General features: G+C 44.3%; 1 protein-coding gene across 10 annotated transcripts in view; it reads right to left on the bottom strand.

The window, feature by feature from the left end:
• The window catches only part of EXOC6B (exocyst complex component 6B), a 311,137-nt gene that overhangs the window by 82,998 nt on the left and 214,737 nt on the right, over nucleotides 1–13,402 (bottom strand). For all 10 annotated transcript variants that reach the window (XR_001411259.1, XM_014936006.1, XM_014936007.1 and 7 more), the window contains one exon: nucleotides 1,685–1,826. Coding sequence is in view for 9 of the 10 variants with exons in the window: in XM_014936006.1 (XP_014791492.1) it covers nucleotides 1,685–1,826 (142 nt within the window). In the remaining variant the exon portion in view is untranslated. The remainder of the gene's footprint in view (nucleotides 1–1,684; nucleotides 1,827–13,402) is intronic.

Here is a 13,402-nt window from a genome sequence, read left to right as displayed (position 1 = left end):
AATTGGAATTTAAGGAATTGTGCTTTTAAACCCAATATTAAATGTCATTTGTTTTGTTTAGCATTGAGGGCTTTTAGGGAAGAGATGCAGCTTAGTGACCCATGTTACCAATGGGATGAAAAACTGCAGTGTTACAAGTCTGTTTGCAGCCAAAAGAAAATGAAGGAAACTATTATTAATGACAAATCCTTCCTATTATTCTCAGCGACATCGTCTGTCCCTCTGTGGACGCTGACTGGGAACACAGCTGCTACCGGTACAGCCTTGACACACTGGTGGGACACAAATTAGCCAGACTTTAGGGCTGAAGGCACTTCTGAGAGAAAAATAAGGTATTGCTTGCATTACGACATACGATGTAGCTGCAAATGTTAGACATGATTCATTAAGCAGGGATCCTTCTCCCAGGCTACTCAGCTGAGAGCGCTGGGAATTAGCAAAAGTACATTAAAAAGTTAAAAAATATCGGTGGGTGCAGTTGAATTAAAACAATCAGCAGAATGTTTCGTAAAGGGTAGAAGAATGTCTTTTGATAGCGTAAGTGCCAGAAATGATGAAACCAACACAACTGATTTTATTGAGTTATCTGAGATAGGAAAAGGAAACTCACAGCTATTTAGGCTCCGACACCACTCACACTGAGGCCAGGGACTATTTTGCTGTGGCTTTAGTGGCAGCCACATCACATCAAATTGCATTTCAGAAGATTCTGCAGGTTTATCGTTTTCTAAACAAGACACATCCCAATCTTCTCATCAACCAAGAAATCCAAAATAAGTGGGTATTTGGGAAAAAAACTTCCCCAAAATACTTTATCCTTTCTGGAATGAAAAGATTGCCTGAACTCTCTTATTAAGCTCTGCTACGGTTGCTAATCCACCCCAACATTAATCCCAATAACACATCTATCCCCATCATAAAGAAGAGAGGCTCCTGTATAGAAGTGTGCTCACCCTGTTTTAGCTTAAACTATAAAAATAGAAAGAAAAAAAAAAGTATTTTGTCAATTTGTGCTATATTTTTCTATCCCTTCTGTTGAGCAGGATAACAAGCAACTTGAGGGAAACCTTAGGATTTTGGAGCTAATTCAGGTGTAAGTTAGATGAACCAAAATGAGCAGGGTTGAAAGCAAAGCCGTGGTGCTGGCACCGTGACTCTCCACACACAGCTCTGAATAGATGTAGTTATTTTGTCACAAGACATCTCTTTTCCATAATAGTAAGTTTGCAAAAAGGGTTCAATTTGAGAAAAAACTCCCTGCAGCAGATAGAGAAGACAAACAGCTGAGGTCAGGAGAGGACCAGAACTTCTTAAGAACATAAGCCAGTTATTGTTTTCAGAAACAGTCATAAGTAAACTGATTTTTTTGTTAGCCCTCCTCATGTTTTACCCGCTCTAATCCCTCCTATTTTTAAAATACTCCATCTCAAAAAGCAGGGATGGTCTGGAAAGCATCAAGGCAGAATTAAAGAGAAAAGAAGAATAGTAAAGCTTTGATATTTTAGAATTAGCTGGGCTTCTTCTGTCCTGAAGATATTGCCAAATGTCATCATGGACAGCCCCAGAGAGCTCTCCAGGCGTTCACCAGTCCCAAATACTTGGCATCACTAAAAGCCCTGGCGTGGGTCCTGACATGCAAACGGGCAAAGCAAGACATGGAAAACGAGATGATTTTGCATCTTACGTTCACACTCCTCCACATCCAGGTTGAACTGCTGCAAGGCGCCCAGCGTCAGCTGCCGCACTTCAGCTTCCAGCAGCAGCTGCATCAGCGAGGTGGAGAGGTGTTTGCACGCTGACATGCAAGCCGTCTGTGCCACCTTCCCCTGCAAGAGAAAAGGGAGATGTATTAAGGCCATCAAGTGCAACACGAAAGAGGAAATTCTTTAGCCCAGGACCTGCCAGTCCAACCTACTATGTCCCATAGCAGGACTTTCACGTAGTGCTCAATCTCGCAACCACTGCCTTTAAAGAGATTAGTACTTGTCAGGTGCAGACTGCCTGGAAGCAGCTCAAATCCAAGAGAACCTTGGGGTGTTTAAAGCTCTAAGCATCTCTTATTATGGCATCATAACGCGGGCAAGACATGCCATATTTTATCTGACATCCTACATAGATTGCCTAAAGTAATCTTGTTGATAGGTCAAAATAGTGCTGATGACAATTCAAAACTCCAGCCTTCACTTAAATCAGTGTCCATATATATTCCAGGACAGGAATTTCAAAATTCCTTTCCAGGAGCACAGTCTCATAGTTCAAGGTTTAGCCTTGGCTATCAGGGAGCAGAGAGCTGGGACCACACCGTGACAACAGTGTCTCCAGCCCATTGATGCTCTTCAGTCTACTTCCAGTACCATGCAGCACTTTCCAGATGCCAATGGGGACCGAGGAGAAAGAAATGTTAAGGCACAGAGGTGACTGAAGAAGTCAGATGTAGTTACACAAATAGGATTGGTTCCCAGGGCTGGGTGGTGGGGAATGACCTCAAGCGCCCGGACGCATCCTGTGGCTGCTCGTACCACAGGGAATGGGGTTATCAACACTTATCTTCTCCTGAGCCACCCTTAATCCATGGCGATTAAACAGGGGGTGTAAAAGGAGGCAGCCTCAGCCAAGGCTGCCGTGCAGAGAGAAACTACATAAATCCCTTGAAATGCTCATATCTATAATGAAAGCATAACCTCTTATGAGTTTCAGGTAGTAAGGAAATGGAGAATGTTGACAGTAAATATTTATTTTTAACACATTTTCTCTGAACTAAGCAGTTACATTTTACTTTTGAGGAACAACTGAGATCTCAAGCTATAAATCATGTGAACAGTTCATAGCAAGAGTTACCCTAGATATTATGCCTTATATTTTCTGATCAAGAAAACTGCAAAACAGAAGAGTAATCACGACAGATGATTTAATTAGCATGCTTACATTTTTGAACTGTTGAATTTGAAACAGCTAATTGTCAATTTATGGATGAAGCCCTGCGTTGACAGAACTGAACTGTCAAGTCAGAAGCACAGGATGCCTCCAAGGACTTCGGATGTTCAAAAAAGAGCAGTGTTAAGGAAAAGGATGATCGTGGGGTTAGGGATGGGCCATGGGATAGGAGAGGCAGCCCAGCTGAAAGGGATATGGGTGCTCAGAAACCTCCATTTCCTAAGAAAGGTCATAAGAAGGTCACTGAGCTCAAGCTCCCATGCCCTGACCTGGCCAAAGCATCAGCTACCAGCAAAGCCACCATCAGAAGCAAGGGAAACTGATCCGCACAGACATGAAAACCTGAGATAGTCCACAAAGACCTACAAATTCCTGATCCTCTTGAGACACCAATAGGGGACAGAGAAGAAGACAACCTTTCTGAGAGTAACACAAATGTTTCCACCCTGGCATTGGCTGGCCTGTCCCACAGGTCCACAGATGCTCTGCCTTGGGAAGACCAGGCTCAGGAGCAAGCAGGGAGCACACTCTGCATTTAGCCAAGTCCTTCAGAAAATCCATTTGACTGACCAGAAGCGTAAAAGGAAAATCGAAGCACCCATAACGCCATTGAACAAACTCAGACCATCTCACATACAATGCTTATAAAGCTATGGTTTCCTTTATTCTTATTTAACTTATTTTGCATCACAGCAGCAAGTCTCAGAGGTTACAGGTGCCATGCTCTCCATGAACTAAAACCAAGCATCGTTTAGGGGCACTAAACATTTGGGAATATTTTTTTTTTCTTTCCAACCTATCCAAATTTCTCCCTTATTGCCAAATGCTCAAAAGATTTCCTCCATTCCTCAAGTATTGCTGTGTGCCATGCAAAATTTGTGGCAGATAAGATTTGGATAGATAAGACTTGCCAGATAAGATTTGCAAAGGTCGGCAACCCATATTAAACCAACAAAAACGGGGAAATCATTTGGCACAAGAGCACAGACTCGCACAAACCCACTGCACAGGACGATCGTGATGTCTGCATGTGTAATCCCATGATAATATTTCTGGATAATCATGCTACCATGAAAAGAGCTTCAGCAGGAGATTATGCTTTCAAATGCACACAAAAGACTTCAACACGCTTTCTTGCAAACAAGGAGTGGCTTACGACATCTCACAGATTTTTACAAGCACTTTAAAAATTGTATTTAAACTAGGATTAAAGTGAGGGTTTACGTGGTGTTTCAAACTAAGTATCACAAGTTTCATTACCCTGGCATGGAGAGATGAGCAAATGTTTGATGCATGTGCTGGGAAGGGTTCTTACCAGCTTTGCAAAGTTGTTTTGGATCTTCAGACCATATTCATCTTCAGTAGGAGGGAAAAAAATCATTTTTTTTTAAACAAAAAAAAAAAAAAAAAAAAAAAAAAAAAACACAAAAAATAAAGGGAAACAAAAAAACCACAGTCATGCCATGGACAAAGATGCCCTTCTAACGGGGTCCTGCTAACCCCATGAGCGGGGTTAGCACCTCATTCATGCACCCTCCAGTGATGGGTCTTGTTGCCGCTACCAGCTGGAACACAGTATACCACTCTTCCCTACTGCTTTTAACTGGTTATTAGCGTTAAGCCCCGCATGGTGGGAAGGCTCATTGTGCTTCTGTGAAGGACTGCAGAGATGCAGTTATGCTCAGCGTCTCCCTGGATATTTACTCAGCCTCAAGGCCACCACACACTCCCTATCAGCTGCTCTTTCACCTCCCGTTACATGTCCAGACATGATAGTCTGCATAACTCCATGCTGGGAAGAGTAACAACAAGGTCTGCACCCTTTTTTACCTGCTCAGCAGAGATAAAAAAAAAAAAAAAAAAAAAAAAAAAAGAGCAGACTCATGCATTAAGAGGCAGAGTACTTCATTCTCCGCTGTTCACTGCTGTTCCCAGGCTTCAGGAGTGTTCATTACTCACCTCCAAACAAACACCTTCACTAAAATTAAAATGAAGGATGGCAACCATAAAGTTTAGCAGAGCCCCTGTTTTGCTTTTCATCATTTACGAGTGCTCCTCTGACACATTTGGTTATTTAAAACACTGCTCATGCCATTTCCTCATCCCTGATGGCAGTGGGAAGCATGCTGATACCCGACTCTGATTTTTCTTCATTACTTCCAGCAGACAGTTGAGTTTTTACTATGACCGAGTAGTTTTGATATGTTACTGAGCAGAACACCCAGATGGAAGCAGAGGATGAGAAAGCAAAGCTCTGCAGCCGTGCCCTGCGACACCACCACCCCCAGCATGCTTGGACACAGGGGACAGGGCTCCTTACCCTTCTTGGAAGAATATGAGAGAATTTCAATTAGTAGCTCATGCTTACACATCAGCAGGAGTTTGCACAGAGGGTTGCAACCCTTGGCGAAGCCTTGCAAATGCTCAACCGCAGGTGAAGTCACAAGGAAAAACCTCTGGAAAGTTTTCTGCCCCATTGAAAAAAAGATAAGAGGAAAAACCTTTTTGCATGGCAAGGGTCAGATCAGCATGTGTGGAGGTACCTAAAGGGTTACCTACACCTGTAACAGCCGCAACAAACAGGCCTGCCCCAGTGCACGCATTCCTTTGGCCAGCCAGACTTGCCCGAAGAAAGAGTGAATGACAAGCAACACCAGGAGGGCGTGAAGAAGAGCAAATAATTGAGATGAAATGTCAAGTTAATAAGCTGAACGCGAGGAAGACGGGATGGAAAAAGTAATTTAATCATCAGGCCCTGACAGCACAACAACTCTGCTCAGTCTTTGCCGTGAAAGCAACATGTGTCACTTTAGGACATTCTTTGCAAGTATATTCTACCACGGCTTGTTGCAGAGATGGTAGAGGGGATCCAACTGACAAGACCAGGAGCAACTTCTGGCTCAGCCTTGCCTCCTCCTTCCTTTTTCACACAGGATGTAGCCAGGACAAAAACTTTTTTCAGGTGCAAACGTGCATTGCCTCTTTGAAAACTCTGAAGCTGAGTCTTCTCATGTCAGCTGAGAACCCAACTTTTTGTTTCCACTGTACTTAAGAGTTTAAATACCAAAAAAACATACTGCTTTAAAGGAGACTCAGTCTTTCATCTTAGATTTAAGAACATACAGTTGCCTGACAGTTTAGATCCAATATTACTGGATGAAAGACAAAAGCATACACCGGCACTTTTTCAGCCTTTTAAGTATTAATCTATTTTTCTTTACATTTACTATTAGAGGGCTTGGAGATGCCAAAGGGGTTTAAATCATTGGGCTAAATGCCTGGCTAGAGAAAAGAAGGTACCACCAGGGATGACCAGCATCTCACTCCCTGGGCACAAAGATTTAAAACCCTTCCAGAATTTATGTTTTTCACTCTTATAAATAAGACTGAACATAGCCTTATAAATAAGACTGAACCTAAACCTTTTCTGCCTCATTCCTACACCCAGCACAATAGATGACCACTTACAGCCGATCCTTCTAAGATCAGCAAAGACCTAGGAACATAAATTTTAGACTATTTCCCCAGAAATACAGTGCAATATCTGCTTGATAAGCAGCTGTTGTTGAGAGGAGAAAAACCAGCACAGGACAATGATATATCACTACTAATAAGCTGCTGCTGCAAGTGAAGAAGGCTGTTCGTATTCACACTCGGGACGGTTGCACGCTGGCAGATATCAAGTACATCCTCAGAATACAACATGCCTGTCTTCGTTCTTTGGCATTTATTTACCACTGAGGTTGACTTCATAGTGTTATTTACACCCCCCAGCACCCAGCTCATTTTTCAGCTTTCCCACAGTGCTGGGAGGAAGAGTCTCTGCTCGCCCCGGGGTGCCCGCCTGGCTCACCAACACGCAGAGCTGAGCCTGTGATGGACATGTTTTCCACCAGTCTCACCTCCCTCCTGAAATCATTAACTGCACCACCCATGGCAACGGTGTCAGGACATGTGCCTTGGCATGGAAACTGAGCTGGATGCCTCCAAGATGTCATCCCTAGACATCACTGCTCCTAGAAAACCCCGCGGTTCACAGGAGCCGCTGTGCTCAACTGGGATGGCTCAGATCTTGTGCTAATTACCCTGATTTTTGCGAGCGCGTGGCGGAACCGGTGGCACTCCCAAAGGCTCTCCCTGTGCCAGCGCCCCAAGAAATGGCAGGGTTATCCTGCTCCCCAGTGCAGCTCCAAACCAGCTTGGTCCCTGCCTGTATTTCAGAAATGCTTTACCTGTCTGAACGCTGTGGTCCCTTCAGCTCAGGAGCAATTTACCTAAACTGCAAGATGAGATTTTGAGAGGAAGGCAAAGGATGAGGAACACAACCACCATCTGAGCTGTCTGCAGAGAAGGGGGAAAGCAAACACTTTAAAGTCACCATTAGCTCATTTACCAACTTAAAGAAAAATGAAAAGCTTAAAATCTCATGAAGCAATTCCAGGAATACTTCTATAGTATCACTTGTTTATTCAAGACCTTTGCAAACCTCATTAGAAGTGAACTGGATTTGCATCAGGGAGAATGAGGGTCATGGGTGAAAGCTGACAGAGCTCAACAGCCAAGACACCCATGTACCTGCCCAGCCACCCCCACCAAGGTCCAGCTTGGTCCAACAGTCAGTGAAATAAAGCAATTCCGAGAGTATTATCATATAAAAAGCCACGGGCTTTCATTTGAGGCTCTAATCAGTTTGTAAATGTATTTCTGGTGACGAATTCCTTTGTCCAAGGCCTTTGATCTAAACTCTTAGCAGCTGAGGTTTCCACAACACCTCTCAAGGTGATGCTGCTCTCCCTGTACCACCAAGGCTTCCTCTGGGCACAATGGCTACGACATCCAGCGAGGTTTCTTGTGGCAAGTGAAAGGGCAAAGCCAAACCTCTGAAGCTGGCCCAAAGAATACAGCCAAGGGGCACCTACTAGAACGTATCTCCGTGGGTTACTACCCATGGACCCCACCATATTAATCACGCTTCAGGAGATCAGCCGTGAAATCATCCCTTTTCATCTGTATTTCATCCTTGGGCAGCAGATTGAAGTCTCCAGGTTCCCAGGAATACAGGCAGTCACCACGGGGAAGGTCAGCATGGAGGCTAAGGAGCCAGCACTGCTCACGGTAGCGCATTTGTTTGAAAATAGCAAATATGTTAACAATTAGGGAAAGGAAACGCTGAAAGGCTGCCTTGTTAATTAAGGAACTTGCTATCAAAGGACTCATTAAAAGCTACTGAAACGGAATGGTTGTTAAAATAAATACCCATTAATCTTAACGTGCAATCAAGTATATGCTGCCACTACCCACCTCGGGGCGGGGGGAGAGAGGGCTCCTCAGCACACACCTACTGCTGCCAGAGCCACGGTGGTGGGGAAGCTGGCAAGGGGCACTGACCAGCGGGTCCCAGAAGAGACCCAAGGAAGTTGTACCAGGGGCCCCCCATCCCACCACCCTACAGAAGCACCTCTAGCTTCATCAAAGAGGAATCTGCCGGTGCCTCCTGCTTTTTGCTTGGCCAAAATTAGGTGCAATGTGGTCACTGATGTGCAAACAAAAGTCCTGTTGTAGCACCAAGAATGCTTCCACCAACTCACCACAGAATTAATGCAGCATTTCCATGAAAATCAAAGCCTGACAGGTTTCAAATGGTATCAAGAGTTTCCAATTTTAAACATTTTTATTATTTTGCTACCAACAGAATTCCTTTTTAACCTGCAGCAAGCAGATGCAATTAAGTATATCTAGATGTGCAACTCCATGGACTTCACACAACAGAGAAGTGGGCCAAAAAAATGGAATTCCTCAAGATTAAATGTCCACTCTTCTATATGCACAACAGATTGTCCCAACAATTTCAACACTGAATTTGCTGACTTTTCCAACTCATAACAGAATCCTGGTGAAATATTTTGCAGAAGATGGAAAAGTGATGCTATAATGAGCGGTTGTTCAGCAGCATGAAACCAAGAATAATCCCAGTGGATACTTTCTGTGCAGGCATGGATGAAGACTTCAGACCCTGCAGACCAGCAGGTGTGGTCTCCTCCTGCCCCAGATGCCTCCGGACTGCCCTCGCTGCTGGCAGCACTGGAGTCCCAAATCTCATTATGGGCAAAATCAGTAAATCAGCTCTGCTCACTCTCAAGAGAAAAATTTCCTGGCTTGCCCAGGCAATCATGATTTGCCAGGTTCTCTGATGCACTTTTAAATTGCTTTTTATAAAAACAAAACAAAACAATTGCTCTGCAGTCACTGAAGATGGCAAAAAACCCAAAACCATTACACAGATACATTAACACTTCCTAAACAATGAAAATAAATGTACAATGAGTACTCTGCTGGTTTTAAGAGGTTTACTTAAAAAACAAACAAGCCTATTATTAATTTCCAGAAATCCATTTCCAATTTTTACAAAGTGGGCTTTGTGGGGGTTTTTGGTTGGGTTTGGGGTAGGTTTTTTTGTCTTTTTGTTTATTTTTTTTTTTAAAAAAAAGCAAAACAAAACAAAAGCAGGCTGTGGATCTGCACCCAACATCTTGCAAATAAAAGTGAGTGTATTCAGCTCAAAGAGGTCCAGGAGCAACAAGTGTGAGCTCTGAGCAAAACGGATGGTCAAAAAGATGCATCCCTCTCTGCACTGGCCAAGCCCACAGCCTGGCATAGCAATGCCCACCTGGAGCAGGGTGGTCTCCACAGATGCCCCCTTGGAAGGTAGGAGCTCAGCTAGCATCAATGACAAGCTTGGCCGTACCAGCCTCTATGCGTGCATCTCTGATGGCACAGAGACTGTGGTCCAAAACCAAACTTTGTACCTACAGACCTGCAGGATAAGATCACACGGATCCAGTAGAGGGACAAGGGGCAGGGAAGCTTCCTAAACTGATATCTCTTTTATAGAGGCCTCAGAGCACTGAGGAGTTTGATGGAAAGCTACAGAAAACATATCCTCCTGGGTTTAAAGGGGAGGAGATGCTGATCTGGAGAACTGCAGGATACCACAGCTAAAGGAAGCCCAGATTAAGGCATGAGAAGTGAAGCAACCATATGCAGTTAAAACCCAACAGCATGAGTGTGAAATAACTGGGAACAATACAGATTAACAAAAATATAAGTTAATTTTTCCAAGAAGTTTAATATAAAAGGATAATCAATGCAGTGTCTTTCTTCAGGAGACAATTAGACTTGTGAAGTGCTATCTGGTCAGACAGCACTACACATCCCAGAAAATCAAATCCATCCTTAAGAGTATTAGCTTCAGACTAGGTATCACGAGAGCAACTCTTAATTAATTAATTCTATTTACTTGGTTTTGCAGAACCCTTATGAAGAAGAAGAAGAAATCACCTTTTCCTCCCCAAATTTTTGCATTATGGAAAAAGAACGAGAGCAGACCAGTTCCTGGATTCCAGCAGGACACACGCTGTGGGCTGAGCCCTGTCATTTTGCATTCGATGTGACCTGTGTGGGACACAAGAGATGACTGACGTGCAAACACTAACAGTTGTTTATCGGTTTCAGCCACTGTCAAGATCCGTATTTGATCTCTGGCTCCGTGAAGTCATCCCAAGAGCTAAACACTGAAGCCAGTGTGTTGGCACACAGACTTGGAAAAAGGTGACTGGCACCAAGCTACAAGTTGACGTTCATGTGGTTTTGAATTTTGCCAAAGAAAAGAAGAAGAAACCTCCCAGCCAACAAGAAAAGGTTAGTGACGAGCAACATTTGTGGGCCAGGCCTCCTGAGCACAGAGCAATGCCTGTTGGGGAAAGGGAAGCTCCTCAGCCTTGGACCCCCATCAGGTCTTCATGTTACTTGGCAGTTACAAAGTTAAAGGCTTCCGGATCCCCAAACTTATGAAAGGAGAAAAGCAATGACAGCACACACTTGAGGCAGGCATTTCGGATTCAATGCACAGCTGGAACGCACTGGAATAGCATCGCCTTCATGTCAACAGCCTCCCTTCCAATGGCCCCAGTGCCCACCCTGCTAATCGCAGTGACAGGCATCTATGCCCTGATTTACCAGGAATAAGAAAGGTCTCTTTCTCCCCAGGATCTGCCACGACAGAAATGACCTGACAAACAACAGTTTCTGGTTTAGGAGGAGGACTGATAGTCTGCTCAGGACAAGCTGCAGGTGTTGCTCCCCTTCCCTCTACACCTGAGTACTTGGACTGGGAGCACAGCAGGTCGTAGTCACCTATGGAAGAAGCTTCACTGCCATTAGCAAATCATCAGATTTAAACAGATTATCACCACTGAGGTACTGCCATGCCTTTTCTGAGCAGAACTGGGATTCTGATCTTCCCATGACTTCGACCATCCCTATTATGCAATAACTTGGTTCAAGAGATAGCCTTCCACCACTGAAATATCTCAGGTTCACCATAGTAAACCTATGAATGGAAACACCTTACAGCAGTGCCAACTAATACAATTTTGAGTGAAATTTATCTTGTGCAAAGACCCACTCACCTAGAAAGCTGACAGCATCTGAAGAGTGAAAAGAACAGTTGCTCCAACCAACCTGGAAGGCCACCATCCTCTGACTGAAGTGGGATTGCTTTCAAACTCATGCGAAAGCTGAGTGCAAGCCCATGTTTAAGTGGCTGTCTTCCTTCCAGAGGTATTTAAAAAAATCGACGGGGTGTCATTTTCAGAAGTAAACATTTACCACTTACATTCTATTTTGAGCTTTAAAGGGAAAACAGGCTGTCACAGATACGGCAGCAAGACAAACACATGGCAAAGCTGAACTCCCAACAGAAGCTTAGAGGCAACCAGACAAATGAAAAAGAAAAGGGTAAAAAAAAAAAAAAAGCAAATACAGCAATTATCCTCACCACACAAAAAATAAACCAGGCAGTTACGTCGACCACTGCAGCCTGATACAAAACCCCTCACATTCCAATAAAAGAGGAAAAAGCATAACAGTTTGGCTGTGTTGAAGATGCCCAAGGTCAACAGCTGGAGGCTATTCTGGCCGAAGCTGGTGGGAGACTCAAGGCTGCTGTACAGAGCAGCGCAGCAGTCATCACGCTGCGGGGTGACCGTCACAACCAGCTTCCACAGATAGACCTGAAATGTTATTTCATGGGGTTTGTTTTGGGGGTTTATTTCGGTCTTTAACCAAATGACAGTTTGTCAAGTAACCAGCTCCATGGCAAAGTTTTTCCTACACAGGCGTCAAGGGGTCTTGGCACTACAAATTGCATCTTGCTCACAAGCACAGGCAAATACACTCGACAGCAGAAGCACAACTCAAGGGGGCTTTGTAACCACAGATAGTCATGGGATCCAGGATAAGAGCATGTACAGGAACACAAGATTTTTCCCTCCCTTTAACTGCGTTGTCAGAGTCAAAAAGTGACATCTACTTTTTTTTTTTTTAAATAGGAAAATAAATAAATAGAAGGAAGGGCAGGGGGTGGTGAAGGGAAGTACCTCGGGACACAGCTGTTACAACCGAGCACGGGGCAGTTTCTTTGAAGCCTTACAGCGGCACACACAAACACACAACCAGGCAGAGATCCTTTGATAGACGCTCAGCAGTTTGCAGCAAAGCTTAAGCTGGGAAGCTCCTACGGTGTTTTTTTTGCATATGCACATAGGCAAAAAAAGCCAAAGAAACAGCAGATTCTGCATTTTTTTCCTTGCGCACCATCCAAATGCATGGCAGGATATTTTTAATTAGCTGCTTTTTCAAAGTCTATATCATGGAAACAGTTATGTGCAGAGCCTGGCTCACCTGAAATGAGCAGCGCCTGCATTGGAGCATCCAGCTGCTGCCTGGTCTCTCTCCTCAGAGACCTGTGCATTTCTACCTTCCCACTAGACACAGGTGGGAAAGCAGTCCTGCCAGTCTGGGTTAGGTGTACCACAGCATTATGCTTTGAAAAATACTAGGAACTGTATGCTTTATCCTTGTGAGCCACTTGATTTAACTGCAGACACTCTCATTAATCGCATAACCATCTGATCCTGAGTCTCCCACCAGGCTGGAGGTTCAGCCATTCCAGATCTGATGCCTTCTGCTTTCTTTCCGTGACCCTCTTTTTTTAAGCAATAACAAATAAAAAACTCCCATCTACCTGCTCTCTAAATACTCCACACTGCTTGGACCTGCACTGCAAATGCCTGCACTGCCTTCTTGCGCTGAGGAACGGCATCATGACACGGGGAGGTGCAGGGAGGCAGCTACCAAAACCCATGCAAAACCCTAAATACACGAACAGAGCACGTCAGAGCTCAAACTGCTTCTCCTTCCCCCAGAAGGTATCTCCACGGTGTGACTCAACAACCCCTGGCATGGCAGCAGGAAGTAACTCTAAACCAAATTGTACAAACCTAGGGCATTTGACTTGCCACGGTGGCAGTTTGGCAGCCTCCCCCCAGCACTAAATTATTATGTTTTGACATTTAAATGCATTTCAGAGCAAACACTGCAAGCAAACACAAACAACAGCCTGGGATAG

This window comes from Calidris pugnax, unplaced genomic scaffold (assembly GCF_001431845.1).
Source record: "Calidris pugnax isolate Ruff unplaced genomic scaffold, ASM143184v1 scaffold14, whole genome shotgun sequence".
Taxonomy (NCBI): Eukaryota; Metazoa; Chordata; class Aves; order Charadriiformes; family Scolopacidae; genus Calidris; species Calidris pugnax.
Note: the sequence above shows the minus strand (reverse complement) of the source record. Positions and strands in the feature narration are given on the sequence as shown.